Source organism: Populus euphratica, unplaced genomic scaffold (assembly GCF_000495115.2).
Source record: "Populus euphratica unplaced genomic scaffold, PopEup_1.0 scaffold10.1, whole genome shotgun sequence".
Classification (NCBI taxonomy): domain Eukaryota; kingdom Viridiplantae; phylum Streptophyta; class Magnoliopsida; order Malpighiales; family Salicaceae; genus Populus; species Populus euphratica.
This window is the reverse complement of record NW_011499856.1, coordinates 464,419-481,272: the sequence shown is the minus strand read 5'-3', so window position 1 is coordinate 481,272 and position 16,854 is coordinate 464,419. Positions and strand designations below refer to the sequence as shown.

Here is a 16,854-nt window from a genome sequence, read left to right as displayed (position 1 = left end):
AGGACATCTATTTTGTGGCCATGATGAATGTGAATCTTCAAGCAACCAAGGAAATTATCTAGAGCTCTTGCATTTCCTTTCCAGAAATAATAAAGTTGTTAAAAGAGTTACTTTCAGTGAAGCTCCTAGACATAACAAATTGACTTCTCCAAATATTAAAAAAGACATTACTCAAGCTGCTGTAGAGGAGATTACAAATGTGATTATCAAAGATCTAAGTGACTCATTATTTTTAATTTTAATTGATGAGTCACATAACATATCAATTAAGGAACAAATGGTAGTTGTACATATATAGACAACAATGAGCATATAATTAAATGTTTTCTTGGCATTCAACATGTGCGAGATACAACTGCTAATTTACTTAAGGTAGTTATTGAAGCTTTGCTTTCTAAATATGGGCTAAGCATATCAAAATTGCATGGTCAGGGATATGATGGAGCTAGTAACATGCGAGGTGAATTCAATAGCTTGAAAACACTTATTCTAAATAGCAATCCAAGTACATATTATGTATATTGTTTTGCTCACAGACTTCAATTGACTCTTGTGGCTATTATAAAAAAACATAATGAAGTTGAAGATGTCTTTAATTTTATTTCTGGCATTATAAATATAGTTGTAGCATCATGCAAAAGAATGGAGGTGATTAGAGAAAAACAATATGTTGGAATTATTGAAGGACTTGAAAATGGAGAAATTTCTAGTGGACGAGGCTTGAATAAAGAAATTTCTCTTAAAAGGTATATTGATACCCGTTGAGGCTCCCACTATGTTACAATTATTTGTCTACATGTTTTCATTAGTTTTTGACGTGTTTGAGATTATAAGGGAGGATTGGATGGACTCAGAACAGAGAATAGAAGCAGTTGTTTTAATAAATATTATGGAATAATTTAATTTTATGTTCTTGCTTCATTATTTGAGAAGGATATTAGCAGTTACTAATGAGTTCTTAGAAGCATTACAAAAAAAAGATCAAGATATAGTAATGAGTTCTTAGAAGCATTACAAAAAAAGATCAAGATATAGAAAATGCTGTGAGTTTATTGAAAACATCAAAGGAATGATTCAAAATGATGAGAGAGAATGATTGAGAATCTTTACTGGAAGAAGTGTCATCTTTTTACATTAAACATGATATTAATATTCTAAACATGGATAGCTTCGTGAGCGTTCAAGGTGAAAATCTCAAGGTATTACAAACCTACACCATTTCTATTATGAATTGTTTAATAATATCATTGGCATACAACTTACTAAGTTGGATGATAATTTTATTGAGAGGAGTACATAGTTACTTCTTTGTTTGGCATGTTTAAACCTAAGTTACTCTTTTTCTGCTTTCAACAAAGAAAAGCTTATTCGTCTTGCTCTTTTTTATCCTAGTGAATTCTCTATAGTGGATCTTAGGGTACTTAATGACCAACTTAATACGTATATTATTGATCTACATGGTGATGATGAATTTTCCAGTATTAAAGGTATTGTTAGTCTTGCAGAGAAAATGGCAAAAACAAAAAAAGAATTTGATATTTTCATTAATATATATGCTTATCAAATTGTCATTACTTCTACCAGTTGCAACTGCTACAGTGGAGAGAGTTTTTTCTATTATGTGTATTATCAAGAGTAGATTGTGGGATATGATAATAGATAAGTGGATGAATGGTAGTTTGGTTATATAGATTGAGAAATATATCTTTGATAAGATTCATAATGAAGCTATTATGAAGCGGTTTTAAAATATAAAAATTCAAAGAAAACAATTATAATGTAAGTTTTTTCAATTTAAAAGTATTTTTAAATTAATTTTATTTGATATGAATTAGCATATATATTTTGAATTGGTTTCTAATATATATCTATATAATATAATATTTGTTAATAATTTGTTCCCTCATTAAAAAAAGTCTAGGGACACAAATAAAAGTTATAATATATGTAGGTTAAAAATAATTCATTATTTATATAGAATATTTGTTATCAAATTAGATTAGAATTAAAATTTTTAACTTTTGACTTATTAATGCTAACTCATACAAAACTTTTTTTGTCATTAAAATTGCTTTCAATCATTTTTATAAAACATACTTTTAATGTAATGTACCGTAATATATTTTTATCATATATTATTCATGAAAAGTAAATTTTAAATTATAATTATAATTAAATATTATATTTCATAATTCATAACAAACACACCTTTTTTAGTTTCAAGTAACACTCAAACTGGCTTGAATATACCTTTTATTATGAATAATAATAATAATAACAATAAAAACTAGTCATTTGCCGTCCTCAACGACTAGTCATCTACGAACGGATGCTCAAATAGTCCTATTTAATTTAATTATAAGTTGGCGCCTTTTAGAAAGATAGAACCGAACAGTTTCTTTCCGCTCTCTCAGCATTCGGCACTAAAAAATAATCAAGCAGCACTCCCTCCATCGGTGAATGAGCGTCCTCTCTTCTTCTTCTTCTTCTTCTTCGTCGTCGTCGTCGTCTTCTTCGGCTAGGTTTCGTCAATTCGCTTTAGATTCATCTGATTGGATCATTTATGAAATTTGAGTTTATTATCTGTTTTTAGTTAGAGAGCCTTTTGCTTGCAATCTTACTATTTCTGATAATAATATTAAGCGTGCAAATGTTGCAATGGATGGGAGGATCAAGAAGGAAAGTCACTACTGTACGCGCCTCCCCTTAGCTTCACTGAATTTCTCTTCGGAACTCTTAATTGCAAGTTTTGTATGGTTTCATCGGTATTGAATTTGCACTCTATATTCTAACCCAAGTGAATAAATCTTCTGTATTTTTTGCATCATTTCATGTCATCTCTCGTGAAATTTTTTAAGTCAAGGAGATCTACTCAGAAGAGGTATGGATTGGAAACCTTTTTATTTTTAAATTTCTATTTTTTGTGCTTTTAGGGTTAATATCAATGCCTAATATTTTGGAGAATTGCATTACTTAGGCATTAGTGAATAATGTGTATGTGCCTTTATGTGATTTGCTTAGGCAAAAGCAGTATTTTGAACAAAGGAGAAGGAAACAGCATCAGCAGGCAGCTGGGTTAGACAGCTTTGAAGAAGGGGTTAACATTCGAGGGGAGAATTGCAGAGAACATCATCGATCATTGGATGTTCTTAGTTTGCAGAACTGGTCAATAATTGCTAAAGACTGCACGTCTACTTGCCACCCTGGTAGCCCTTCTGAATTCCGTGGCATTTTCCCGTCTTTTTCTAGTTTTGTTGACTTTCTCTTACTGCTATTTTCTTCGTGTCCAACCACTTAAGGAAGGGAAGATGCAAAGGTCAATGCTTCAACAGTCAACTCCCATATCTTCAAGGATCCACCAATAATTCGAGCCAACCCTATCTGTCCTCTGCAGTCTCCTGAAATCATGGAAACAAGTATTTTTCCTAATTTGTGTGCACTGCTACGTGATCTCATGCCTTGTTTTCTAATTTTTCTGGACTTTGTAAAGTGCTAAATGATGTTTAGTGATTGCTGTTATTATTGTGAAAGGAACTCTATCAGGCTACCAACTGGAGACTGTATCACCGAAGAAGTAAGGGTGTGATGAGAGTGCATGCACATGGTTTTGATTTTATGAAACACTCTTCTACTTGCTCAGTTATACTCAACTTTAAACTGACACTTAGTTAACTTCTATCATAATGTTGCACTCCATCCAGTAAGGTTCCAAAGTGGACAGACACATCTAGCATCATCTGTTGGTCCAGTCCTAGTGTTGAAATGGTTTACCTTTTATTACAGGGATCTGTTTAGCTCTTCAAATAATCGCAGCAAAGCTTTCAGTGGAACCAACAACAAACTGGATCCTTGCAAGATGACAACCCAGCAATGTAAATAGCAAATATTCATTGGACAATAGTTTTGCTTTGTATACAGCTCTCATTGTAGTTGCTTCTGGAAATATATTCGTGGATTGTTTCTAGGGATCTTCAGTTAAGGTCTTCTGCTGTTAAGCAGCTTTTTGTATGCTTTGGAAATTCTCGTAACTCCTTTTCTTTCATCCCTGATTTGTTTTCCAGCATCATCTGTTTTTGATTTGCTTGCTGATGATGAACCAAATGGAAAGTCAGATGGAAGTCCAGCACGTGAAGCTCATGTTGCATTCTCAGTTGAAGGTATGGTCACGTTGATTGGAATTTGAAGGCAAGATTAGTACTTCACTTGTTGCACTTTCAATTGAATTCATTTGAATTTTTGGTCAACTGGATCTTGGGGCATATAATGTACGATACAAAACAAAGCATCTTCTCCAATAGTGTCTCCCGAAGTTTATGGTTTTTGCTTTAATTTCTCTTCTAAAGCAGGAAACTGGAAAATCTTTCAAGATAAAAGATAACCAAGAAATATGCGAGGAATAACTGAAAGTCATTCAAAAGACCTATTAGTCCGTTACATATCACCCTTATAAATGCAATCTCCGTCATTTTCTTACCTTTTTTTGATCACGAAGAGTGTGCAGGGTTCACGTGCTACACCTCTGCAGACACTCTTTATTACAGCTATCTCTACATATATCTCCAAATTTTCTGTCCCTTTTAGTTCCATGTTCCCTGAAAACTTGACTGGGTGCTCAAAAAATAGTTCTGGATGTTCTTAGGGGAGAATCTTTTTCTGAAAATAATTTCAAAGTTTGTTATCAATTTCTGTTCAGGTACAACAATTCTGTATTGTGTATAGTTTAGGTATTAGGCATGCCTATCTAAATACCTAAGTTCTTAGTATTACTTCCTGTTTAACAATTTCTACAATTTGCTATAGAAGCTGGCTTAACAGAGTTTTGTAACCTATGAGTAAATATATATCATTGTTCTACACTTGTCATTGTTGTTCTGTCATCCACAAAACTATTTTGATGCCTGCGTTTGCATGTCAGGTTTGGGTAAAGTGGGAGCAGAAACACCCCCCTACTCACCGCAACAACCTGACAGGTACTTGAACCCATGTAGGCTTGTGCCTGTATTTTTCACTCCCAGTGGAATTTGCATCTATTTTTATGAAGAAAGCCATGAGAAATTAATTTTAAAAACTGCAGCCATCTTGATCTTGCAGGACCCTTCTGTATTTATAATTGTAATTGAAACCAGTAGGAAATCTTTTCAGGGGATATTATTAAAATGCGACTATTATGCCACTTTATCGGATGATGCTATAAAGGAAGTTGAAATAATACATATATCATAAAATATTCCCATATAATTTGTGTTGACTGCGGATATATTAAAATTGTGCCCAATATAGTTGATCTGATTTTTTTTTGTTCATGGTGGAATGTTCGGTAGAGTGTATCATGTCCGTGCATGACAAATGTATAGAAATTTTAGTGTCTCTTTTTGCGTGTCATTTCTTTCACTTAGTTTTAATCTCTATGGTATAGAGCTGCAATTATATCTTGCATATCAAGTAGAAGAAACTCTACATGGAGAATAAGCTATGAATCTGAACACCATCTAAGTTAATTTTCATGTGACTATAGATATGTTTCCTATGGCTGCCCCTCACCATTGAAGGCTGCAAGGCAAATAAGCTCATCAAAGAATCTTGATTATGTTCTGAATGACCTTGAAGTTGAAGTGGTAAGTGCTTTACTGAGTACACCTCCATCTGAAGTATGACATCAAATTTCTTCCTTGGTTATATCTCATATGATTTCTCCCCTTTAATTCCGTTTCATTTTAGTAAATTACTCCTGTCTTTCATTCTGAAACTTATGCATGCCCTTTAACCTGTATGAAAGATTCTACTTCACTTGCTGTTTACCTTCTGCATGTTTTATGTCAACTAGTTTTTTTAAACGCGCTTTGTATGTGGCCATGCATGGTGATTTCATTCTCTCCATCTCTTTCTGGATTTTAGAATGTAGTTTTGGATATACCATATATCATATAAATTTTTAAAAACCAAATTTGTTTTTGGATGATAAATACCTAAAGCCAATATCATGCATGTAACAAATTGAACTAACAAAATCATTTTTTATGCATGATAAATTCTAATAGCATTGATCTCCCATGAATTTTAATTTATATATCTTTCTAAATCATACTTTTCGTATTTCTGAAGACTAATGTAGCTAGTTTTTTCCTTCTTGATATTTTTGTTGAGCAGTTTTTTTATTGATAAATCATCATTGTCTTCTATCTCTATTGCTCCACTTATGTTGCTCGAGAAATTAAATCAATTTAAGTGAAAATTTTATGCAATGTTATAATCTAAATAATTAATTGAAATTTTCTCACTCATCTTTCTATCACTTATTAGCTAATATTATTATTGAATGGATTCATTTCAAAGATAGTTCAAGTCAGGAATTAATAAGTTTTTCCTTACTATATATTATGAAAAATAGTTTTGTAAAATGAAATTGTGCAATATATACTTGCTAAACAACTAAAATCAACTTAATGTTTTTACATCAATTTTATTTTATTTTTTTATGTTCTTCTATCACTTTTAATGTGAATGAACTATTCTCTAACTTCACACTTATCAAATTTACATTATGAAAAAACCTTTTCAACATTTTCATTTTCATATTGATATCCTTATATTTCTATTTTTCATTTATAAAAGTTTATTACAAAAAATAAAAAGATTTTTGGAACTTTATGTTAGAGAAACCAAAAATCTATAACAAAAATAGTTCCAAGTATACTTTCTCATTATATAAACTAAATATGTAAAGTATCTTTTTATACCCAATATAATTTATATTTGCAACATTAGTATAATAGTCATTGCATGAAACCTAAAAAAACTCTGTAAGAATAATTGATTTTACAATATCAATATCATTGAGAGAGATTTGCAATTGATTAGTGTGATTTGCCTTATGCAGGATGCAATAATGCAACATGTTGACATGCCACTAAGAGGCCATCCTTCGGAATTTTCAATGGAGATTGAGGATTCGTTTTGCAAGCTAAATAATAATTTATCTACCATCACAGAAAGTGTACAACTTGATGGCCATGGTAGAATGAGGAACTCATTTGGTGAAATTGAGAATAACGATGATACATGGGGTGGTAATTTTTGGTTTGCTTTTTCATTCAAGCAATTAATATTTTTATCTCATCCATGGATTATGCCTTTTATGCTTGTTTTTCAGGAACCAATTTGCAATATCCTGCAGTTCAGAAATTTGTAATATCCAAGTTCAAAAACCCTTGTTGTATTCTTACTAAATTTTTAAATGGTGGTTTCTTAGTGTTTTATATTCATCTAGGTTTTGTTATTGCCACTTGATGAAAATATTGCACTTGCTGAAGGACAATAAAAAACGACCGTATGTGATTAAACATACCTTCCCTAGTTCTGGAGAGACATTTAAGGCATTTCACTTGGCTCTAGGTTTGTGTCTCAATGATTACACTTTTAAGAAAGGAAAAGGAAAAAAAAAAAGAGAAGAAAAAAATTACTTTGAGATATAAAATCCTCAATTTACTTCTGAATCATGGACAGCATTATTATTTTTTCCTTCAATATCATGTTGGATATGGACTTCTGGGGTGTTTTGAGTTCTGTTCTTATGGCTTTCATGTTTAATGCTGATTTCTGGGGTGAAACTGAGGTTGGGGATATGGTCAGCTTTTGTTTATTTACATCTCCAGAGTGATTTTAATCAGCTGTTCTTATAGTTGATTTTTAGTCCTTTCTGTGGTTCTCCAAGGATCCCAGTGTGGAATAATTATTTACCCTTTTACTTTCCAGCAAGGTGTAGGTCATGGGATGCCAATTTTCTAGATAAGAGGGGATTTGATGTTTCTTGGAATAGCTGGCCATATTCTATGGATGGTAATTCTGCTGAATTTCTGAAATACGGAAATGATCGATTGCCAGATGATGCTTTTGAAGGTTGTCACCTTCTGAAGAAAAGGTGTTTAATGAACACCTGACCTTTCTCCACCTGTTTTGATAAACTATAATGCATGCTTCTTGATCATGGTATTATATTTATATTTTTGCAGGGATTCTATAATTGCCAAGGAAGCATTCAATATCTTAGGTGCTTTCTCTCTCAGCTACTTGGATTTTCGTATCATGCCTCTGTTCATACTGCCATTTTTTTTAGAAAAATACTTGAAAATGAAACAATTTTTTTCATTTTTTTGTAGAATCCTAATCATGAAATATATAATAATTGTGTGTGGTTTATTTTTCTGCCATGGTATGTACATTTTAAAAATTCTAATTTGTTTTTTTGGCTGAATCCCCCTCTTTTCTTGCTTATGGTCTTGAGAATGAGTGTGAACTTAAATATTTAGCAGCTGATGAAATTTCTTACAGAGGAGCAGTTTCTCATTTGGATAGTGTTCTCCATTCTTTTTGTTTGTCTTTTTTTCGTAATAAAAGATCATTTATCATTTTGTATAATAGATTATTAAATGGCTGTTTAGTATATATTCTCTTGGTCCCATGGTTTTGGTTGGTTGTTGTGTTAAAGGTCTTATGAGTTAAATACCAATTGGACTGGGATTCTTCCTATAAGATCTACCATTGTGGCATCATATGCTCAAATGACTTTTACCTCCTGTTTGATTGTTGTTGTCATCATCACCAATATAATGATGATGATGAAAGGATGTTGTTTTTGTCCTTCCGCTTGTATTAGATTGCATATCTGGTATAGAAGATTGAGAGATTCATGAGAAAAGGGCCCCCTTTCCTCTTCACTGACAGTTCTCTGTTCTTTTAATCAGATTCACCCTCTCTGAAGCATCAAACAACTGAAACTGGTTTTGATTTCATGATTTCTGAAAGGGCGGCAAGGTAAGTCAAGTTTTATGTGAAATTTCTCAGTAACTTGAGCACATATACACCACAGTTTTTCCTTCGCATGATCACAGGAAGCCTTCACGGCGAATGAATTTTGGTTTTGGAGATACAACCATCCAACCTGATTGGTCTTGCTTTATCACAGAAGATGCTAGAGACAACCAGAGCTTGTTGAGGTAATTGTTAGTAGTTCTCCACACCTGCCCCCTTACATAATTCATTTTCTAATTCAACTGATGTTTCATTACCTTCGTAAATATTTGGCAGTGAAGAGTCAAGCTCGTCCACTGCAGGTTATGCATTTTTATTGGGTATGAGGGTTTTATGATTCAGCTTGTTCTAAAACTCATATTTAAATAGAGCGACTTTTTCCAAAGGCAGTGAGGGACAAGGTGACAGATACTTCGCCATCACACTCTACAGCAAGACGCAGCCAAAGGCATCAAAATGCTTCTGGTTTCCCTGAAAACAATTACAGAACTAAAAGCGTTTTTCTCAAGGGAAGAAAATTCAAAAATAGGGAAGAAATTCAGAAAGGAAATAACGGATTTGGATCAGGAAAATCCACACGGATCCCAATGCTATCAGAGTCAAGCAACTTAGATTGTCCTTTCCAGGAGAAAATAGGGTCACGTAGGAATTGGATGTTTAAAGAAGGATATGGGTCAGCAGATACGAATATGGGTTTCAGTTCACCATGCCAAACCTCAGAAACAAAGCATCCTTTGTCAGGCTCCAAGCCTTGGACTGAAGATACTTTTGATGCCTTTGTCCCTGAACCACAAATTGATGCCAAATTCTCTTCTGGAATCTCCAAACATGGTGGCTCTGTTAAAAATTCACCATCTGCCAGTTTTATCTCTGAAAAGTTCGCCTTCTGCCAACAATCTAGTAGTATGCACGCTCATGATTCCCCTATGTTCTCGAAGGTTGAGTTTGGGGCAACCAGCGCAGATTTTACTCTGGATCCTCCAGATTTTGAGTTCAAAAGCAACCCTCCAGATTCATCAGAATATGCTGCTTGTCATGGAGAGAAGTTGGTTTTGGAGTTATCAGCAAAGGAAAGTGTAAGCAAAGAAAAGAAAAATAGATCAAAATTTCAGCAAACCAATTATGAAAAGGTCGAGACATGGAACGGCCCTGTTGGAAACATGAAGCGAATGGATGCATTAGAATCTGTGGATAATGGTCCTGACCGCAAGGATGTAAAAGATGAACCTTTGGAGACATCATCATCTGTGAAGATCCCTAACAAATCTGAAAGCAGTGTTGATAAAAAAGAGTACGTTTGTTGAACTTTGTGCCATTCTCTCTTCCTCGTGCTTTATATTTAAACTTATAATGTGTGGTTTCTAAAGCCGTCCATTATGTTGTCAGATATCACCATGATGCTGAAGTTTCTCCTCCATGCCCAAAGGGGAATAAAGGTATCAAGATTTTCCCTTCAGTCTTGAATAGCCAAGTCTCAAGTCTTTTGAATTGTTTGATGGCCCTTCCTTGCCATTTCTTTCTTTCTTACACTTGTTTTTTTGTAGTAATACGCTTGTTTTGGATTGAGGCGTGGATTTTATTGTTGTTTGAACCAATAAGCTTTACTCATCTTAATACAGAAGCAGAAAATGAAGGGCCAGGAGACAGAAAAATAAGCAGAGATGGTAATCGTCTTGATTCATCTCCCCCAGTGATGATGCTAAAAAGCTACATTCTCCAGCTTCTTTGTGTGCAGAAGGCACCGAAGGTGGCTTCTGTACAGACACCTTAAGGAAGGCATATTCTTCCTTACAATTGGTATAGAGATTCTTTTGAGACTAAGGGAAAGAAAAACACAATGCAATCCCTCTTATTCACTTGTGTGCATTTAATGGCCTCAGGCCCCTTCATTCGCTCCTGTAACTGAGTACAGAATGAAACATGTCTGGTGATGCACAGTCTAGTTTCTTTTTCCATAGACTTCCTCCTGTTCACTTGCTTCTGGGTTAATATTACGCACTCATAAACTTGGAACTTCAATTTTAACAAATTCAATGTTCGAAATAAGAAATTATCTACAAATGTGAATTAAGCAGAAACGAAAGGCAAACAACTTTGTGCTTGCATTAAAACCTCCTTATATATAGATAACTACTTTAGATGTTAACAAAAGGGATGAAACAGTGTAGTGTACAACACACTTCTATTGATTGCAGCAGTCCTACAATTACTGCCCAAAATCAACATTTTTCCTTTCATGTCTCTCTTTTTGACATCTTTTCTGCATGTTCATCTTCCCCTGCAAAGCCTCCTTGTGATGGATTGTTCTGCTTTTTTGTATGGCACTCAGTTTTGTCACGTCTGATAGCTGAAGAGGTTTTAGCAAGAACTCTTGTGCTTCTTCCTCCATGCACCTGTTTAGGTGGAAAATATTTGATAAATCAATGATTTCTTTCTTCTTTCAATTTTTTTTTTAAAGACAAAATTAAACCAGAAGAAACAAATTGAAACTGCAAGGCAGGCAATTACTGTTTAATTCGAGCAGGGATGTTCTCAGATGACACTATAACTACTGGTATCTCCTTCATGGTAGGTGATTCCTGTTAGAATAGATTAGAAATTACAGTGGAGGCTACATCATTGAAGACGAGTACTAATATTTACCTTAATTCTTTTCAATAGCTCATAACCTGTCATTCCTCCCATGCAATAGTCTGTGATGATCAGGTTCACCTTCAAGTCCTGCACCAAAAAAACAGAAAGTTGGAAATGGTAAGAGTTAAATTCATAGAAGCTAGAATCAGTCCTTCACTGTATCACTACTTTGCTTACACCATGATTGGTGTGTTGTCCATCAGCTAACCCCAAATATTCTAAAGCCTTTTTTTATTTTCTGCCGTGATCATTATAAATTTAGTGATATTTTTATTTGAAAATATATTAAAATAATATATATTTTTTAAAATTCATTCTACATGTCGAAACAACCCAAAAACATAAAAAAATAATTAAAAAAACACTCAGTTTTTGAAACCAGCTACGGAAACAAACACAGCCCTAATCCCTTGCTACCTGCCTCTCTAGCGTCCAAACAAATCGAGAAACGATTTGTTGTTTTGAAAAAATCAAAACTGAAGATGTGGGGTCTAGTCTTTTACTATCGTCCAATTTGGAAATGCGTCCTGCATATGTGACCCTGTTAAGTACTTCCATGGTGGCATGACCAACTTCTGAAGTGGAAATCACGTTCTCCATTGGACTAGCTAGTCCTTGCAGCAGTGAAAGCCTAGCTAGTGTGATCAATTTTTCGAGTCTTTTCTGTTCCCTTTTGCAAATGATGCCATTTACTCTACTTGGACATCAGATTATGAAAGAGAAAGTACCGTTTTATCAGAATCAGCTTTGTCTTTGCTCCTACAAAACCATGGGTAGAAACTAGGAAACTTATAACAAGGTTCACCAAAACCCCATGGACATAATAAGATATAAAAGAGATAAAATATGTTATAGAATGTTCTTTGGTAACAAATTATACCAACAGATAAAGAACAAATTTACTAAAAAAAGAAATGCTAATGGGTGAAAAGATAGAGAAAAGAGATTATATAGACACATCTACAAGGAACTACATCATTTTCATACCATACCATACCTTTATATTCAGACTTGATGAGTAACCTTTCAATAGCTTTCCGATCTATCAAGCCATCATCAACAGCTAAAACATGTGGTTTCTCATCAAAATCAAACCCCATTGATGGTGATGATGAAGAACAGCCGGCCATATCTACCTTCCAAGCACACACAAAGTAATGAGAAACCACCTCAACAAAACAGAAAAAGAAGAGTAAAGTTTGATGTCCTGATGTTAACGTCTTGTATACTGATTAAAACATGAAAAGCTTCATAGTTCCGTGACTGCATTTCCATTACCTGGTTCAGCCATAGTTCCTAGAATTGATGTTGGGCATTCAGTAGAATAAGTGTCATTTTTTATGATAATCTTCATCTAAGTGTATGCTCATAAAATTCTGCAGAGTGGATGACCATTAGTGTCTTGAAGGAACTCCAGTGACATGCTTAATTACCGACCAGTCGATCTGCCTCTTCATTGGGTGTCTTATCCATCCGATCAAACTGATTAATCCACTTTGCTTTATGGACATCCATGTTTAAAGAAACAAACCTTTTGGCAGCCAAGAAATCAGTTTCTTGGTCAACTGAAAATTCTTTGAGCATGAGGGCAGGCAATTCTCTCGGGATTGCATTTTGAATCCTCGTTCTACCATGCATCGATGCTGGCGGCAAAAAGGAAACAAAGGATGCTTTATGGTATACAAGCGAATATATACTCTAACAAACAACCAGACAAGTTTAAATGAGCAATGCACCTTCAAGATGCCTTGTGATGTTGTGGCGAAGACATTGCAACCATTGAGAAGCTGCAGTAGCATCTGGGAACCAAAAAAACTAGTTGAGATGGGAATTCTACTCAAAGCAACCTGAGACATTAAAAGTACCTGCCCTCATTCTCAACATATAGATGCTAATGTCTAACTTCAATAAGGTAAATCTGAGACATTAAAAGGATGTCTTCTCCAGTCTTTCCGAGTCAGAAAATTTTGCTGTGCGTGGAATTTTGAGAAAAAGAAAATCTTTTGTACTTTCTATACAGATATCACTGATGTTCATTATATACAAGCAGCTTTGAAAACTTAACTATGCTAGGCTTTAACTTCAAAATTGAAACTAACCTTCTAGAGAAAGAGAAGAACCCCTTGCTGTGCTTGATGACACCTCATCAAGAACAGAACTACTTGCATTTTCAGATGCTGTAACTGAAGATAGGGATGACTTCAATTCATCTTTGTCATCTTCATTGTCTGCCCTTCTCACAGCTACTCCCACATCACCAACCTCTTCATCGTATTCTGTTATCACACACAAATGGTCACTTGGGCCCTTTGAACATAATCCCAGTTGGTCACTTCCTGACGAACTATTTGGGCATCCAATCACATCATTTTCACCTGATCTCTTATCCTGCTTACTTGGGATGTCAATATTTCCTAATGTATCTCTTCTAACAAAATCCCGAATCACTGAAAATACCTGTTTACTGCTTCGTATCCGATTTATGATCCCTGGGTTGAACTCATTAAGCAACCCACATGGTGGAGAGTTCCGAGAGTACAAGTCAGTCGGTTCTACCTTTAAAACCTTCAACGGTCCCTTTGGTCCACCAATCCTACGCATCTCACTGTGCTTTTTGGGCGTTGGCAGCATGCCAACAGAAGGTGTAGTCCCTGGATTAATTTTCTTGAGCAATCCAGAAGCAGACGCAGCAACCTGAGTCAACCCATCAACTCGCCGCACCTTCGCAAGCTCTGGTTTTTCACTAAACCCAGCATTTCTGTGTCTCTCTCGCTTCTTATTTGGCATCGTAGCAGGCTTTGGCTTTGGCATTGGCTTTGAGACAGACAGACGCAATGGCGAAGGCGAGAGAAATCCATTTTGTTTCAATTCCAGCCAAACTCTCATAGCATCCTTTTCCTCAATCGAACCAGCAGCACAATGATCTGGATTTCAACATTAAAACAAACAATTCAACTCTACAATCCATGAATATAATAACCCAAACCAGCACAAGTACGTAAAACGGCTTTGGCTTTGAGGCAGACAGAGGCAATGGCGAAGGTGAGAGAAATCCATTTTGTTTCAATTCCAGCCAAACTCTCATAGCATCCTTTTCCTCAATCGAACCAGCAGCACAATGATCTGGGTTTCGACCTTAAAACAAACAATTCAACGCTACAATCCATGAATATAATAACCCAAATCAGCATAAGTAAAAAAAGTAAAAACCCTCCTTGAATTTTACCTGAACAACTGCGTACCGTGCTCATTGCAGTCTTTAACAGCTTTCTTCTTCACCAACTGTAAAATCCAAAAGGGTCTGATATCTCAGGATATAAAATTTAAATCCCATCAATAAAGCAGAATTCCATTATTTTCTCACGATTTCAACAACAAAAGACTAAGACATACATAAGAAGACAATCTTGAAGGGAAAGAACATGCATAAACACAAAATTCAAGAAATGAAACATCTTGGAAGAGAAAAAAAAAACATGGCTTATCTTCAAGACTAATTAACAACAGATAATTTAACCGAGCCAAAGATTATCCAGATAGACTTACCTTTAAGAAAAACAAAAAAAAGCAACCCAAGATCTTGGAAGGGGTGAATTTTGAAGGTCTTTAGGGTTTAGCAGCAGAGACTGAGATTATATTTTTCAAATTCCAAACAAGGAATAAATAGAACCTTTTTGACATCCCCGCGAAATCTCTGAGTGTTTCCCGGCAAATGTTTTAAACCCAAACCTTAAAGGGCTTTTTATAGGCCCATATTTGAAATTTGGGCTCATCTTTCTAAACCGTTAGGCCCATACAAGATCAGGTAGTTGGTGGGTCCTGCGTGTAACCTATTACATGGTGATTTTTAGGTGTCTGATTTGTAAAAGTAAAACACAGTAGTTATTCAACCATTGTTGTCATACCTGGCGACGGGTGGGGGTTTCATCTACGACAAGACTCGGTTATAGATGGGGAAGGATAATCTAATTTTAAACGATATTATTTTGATTATGGGGTTGAGGGCTAGATCTTGAATGGATTAACTCGGTTATGTTTATTTATTTTTTTTCAATTTATTTGATTCCTAAATCACTTGTTAGGCTATTCCGCGTTTTAAAGTTTTGAATTAAATCAAGTTTTTATTGTGAATAATTTCTTGCATGTGATTTTAGTGGTTTAATTGATAATCAATATAGTCATCTCTCAACTAGAATTTTGAGAGGAGGGATGAATTTGATAGAAATAGAGAACAAGAAAGGACAGAGTTCAGACCAACTACAAGTTTTTGGGGCAAATGCAAGGATTTATTGAAATAACCCTAAAATGTAAGGGTTAAATTGAGCAATATCAAAACTTGGGGTGCCATGGCCCCCAGGTTAATAAGTTGTTTCTTTAAATTCATCATGTTAATTTCTCATGTAACAATATTTAAGACTGGAAGCAATGCTGTGATAATTACAGCACTGAAGAATATTACATAAACAGCAAGATCAGATTTCTTTGTCCACGTCTTTTAGTTTTGATGCAATCACATGCTAATGATTAGATCAGAAGCTTAAGTAACTGGATCATAAAATTAATGCAGGATCTATTGTAGGTGACCTAGCCGCTAGCCGTAGCCGCTTATGAGTATTTTAATAGAAGAAAATAATGCTGTGAGTGCTCATCTCAAAAATTGATGGGGAAATTGACGGGGAAGATTTTAAAATATAATTTATATTATTTTTTAATATATATTTTAAATAAAACTTTTTTAAATTTAAAACTTATATATATTTATATTATTTTATATTTAATTTGTATTAAATAAATAAGAATAATAATATTTAAATTTATAATTGTTTAATTATTAAAGATCTAAAATATCATATTAAAACACTATTTTGATTCAAAATTTAAACTAGTAAATGAGATTTTATAATATAATTTATATTATTTTTTAATAGCACCGTTAAAGAAAGATTAACATGGAAATGATCCAAATATGTTTTTAATGAAAAACAACAATTCAAATTTTTTATGTTATATGTCTGCATGCAATGCATGAAGGTATCATCCTCTATCCTCGAATTCTTGTTCGGGTCCTGTCTCAAAATACTTGTCTAACATGGATAACAAAAATGTTAACGCATGCTAAAGAACCCACGGCGCCGATCCCATCACCTGCACATGCAAACCCCAACCCCAGTTGAAATTAATAGACGACAAATATTAGTCACTAGCAAATTAAATAATTAATGGTAGTGTTTTTCATCAAGAAATATTAATAGTGATGGGCTCTAAAACCACATCCTTACAAGAGTACTTGCTGTAGTTGTTTTAAGCTCATGATCTGTACATTAATCACAGCAAATTATCTCTTCCCTGTAGCATTTATTGCCACCGTCATCTGTAGTTGTTGGTATAAAATTCAAAATTTATTATCAGCAT

General features: G+C 34.3%; 3 protein-coding genes and 1 long non-coding RNA gene across 9 annotated transcripts; 2 read left to right on the top strand and 2 right to left on the bottom strand.

Moving 5' to 3' along the window:
* Nucleotides 1–2,394: 2,394 nt before the first annotated feature.
* On the top strand, nt 2,395–10,837 carry LOC105123234 (uncharacterized). 4 transcript variants are annotated; one of them, XM_011022749.1, is made up of 18 exons: nt 2,395–2,692; nt 2,859–2,881; nt 3,022–3,206; nt 3,300–3,416; nt 3,532–3,574; nt 3,784–3,872; nt 4,062–4,157; nt 4,916–4,970; nt 5,516–5,615; nt 6,878–7,067; nt 7,753–7,918; nt 8,010–8,047; nt 8,742–8,811; nt 8,889–8,993; nt 9,085–9,110; nt 9,193–10,099; nt 10,195–10,244; nt 10,428–10,837. In XM_011022749.1, exons 1-18 carry the CDS (start codon nt 2,651–2,653, stop codon nt 10,577–10,579), a joined length of 2,454 nt encoding a protein of 817 aa, XP_011021051.1. In that variant the 5' UTR covers nt 2,395–2,650; the 3' UTR covers nt 10,580–10,837. The 4 variants fall into 4 exon arrangements, with proteins under 4 accessions (XP_011021051.1, XP_011021049.1, XP_011021050.1 ...); XM_011022747.1 differs by having other exon boundaries at nt 3,508–3,574; nt 6,878–7,064; XM_011022748.1 differs by having other exon boundaries at nt 3,508–3,574; nt 10,434–10,837.
* On the bottom strand, nt 10,823–12,811 carry LOC105123235 (two-component response regulator ARR15-like). 3 transcript variants are annotated; one of them, XM_011022752.1, is made up of 5 exons: nt 12,721–12,811; nt 12,440–12,578; nt 11,477–11,529; nt 11,317–11,387; nt 10,823–11,201 (listed from the first exon to the last, which is right to left on the bottom strand). In XM_011022752.1, exons 2-5 carry the CDS (start codon nt 12,570–12,572, stop codon nt 11,015–11,017), a joined length of 444 nt encoding a protein of 147 aa, XP_011021054.1. In that variant the 5' UTR covers nt 12,573–12,578; nt 12,721–12,811; the 3' UTR covers nt 10,823–11,014. The 3 variants fall into 3 exon arrangements, with proteins under 3 accessions (XP_011021054.1, XP_011021052.1, XP_011021053.1); XM_011022750.1 differs by having other exon boundaries at nt 12,440–12,574; nt 12,721–12,808; XM_011022751.1 differs by lacking the exons at nt 12,440–12,578; nt 12,721–12,811 and adding an exon at nt 11,860–12,060 and having other exon boundaries at nt 11,452–11,529.
* On the top strand, nt 12,180–12,549 carry LOC105123236 (uncharacterized). The gene is made up of 2 exons (XR_841820.1): nt 12,180–12,265; nt 12,440–12,549. It is a non-coding gene; the product is annotated as an uncharacterized LOC105123236 (long non-coding RNA).
* A 38-nt stretch (nt 12,812–12,849) lies between the features above and the next one.
* Nucleotides 12,850–15,113, bottom strand: LOC105123237 (uncharacterized). The gene is made up of 6 exons (XM_011022754.1): nt 14,989–15,113; nt 14,669–14,724; nt 14,448–14,577; nt 13,542–14,236; nt 13,179–13,241; nt 12,850–13,085 (listed from the first exon to the last, which is right to left on the bottom strand). The coding sequence occupies exons 2-6, from the start codon at nt 14,691–14,693 to the stop codon at nt 12,868–12,870; spliced, it is 1,131 nt and encodes a 376-aa protein (XP_011021056.1). The 5' UTR covers nt 14,694–14,724; nt 14,989–15,113; the 3' UTR covers nt 12,850–12,867.
* Between the last annotated feature and the right edge of the window lie 1,741 nt (nt 15,114–16,854).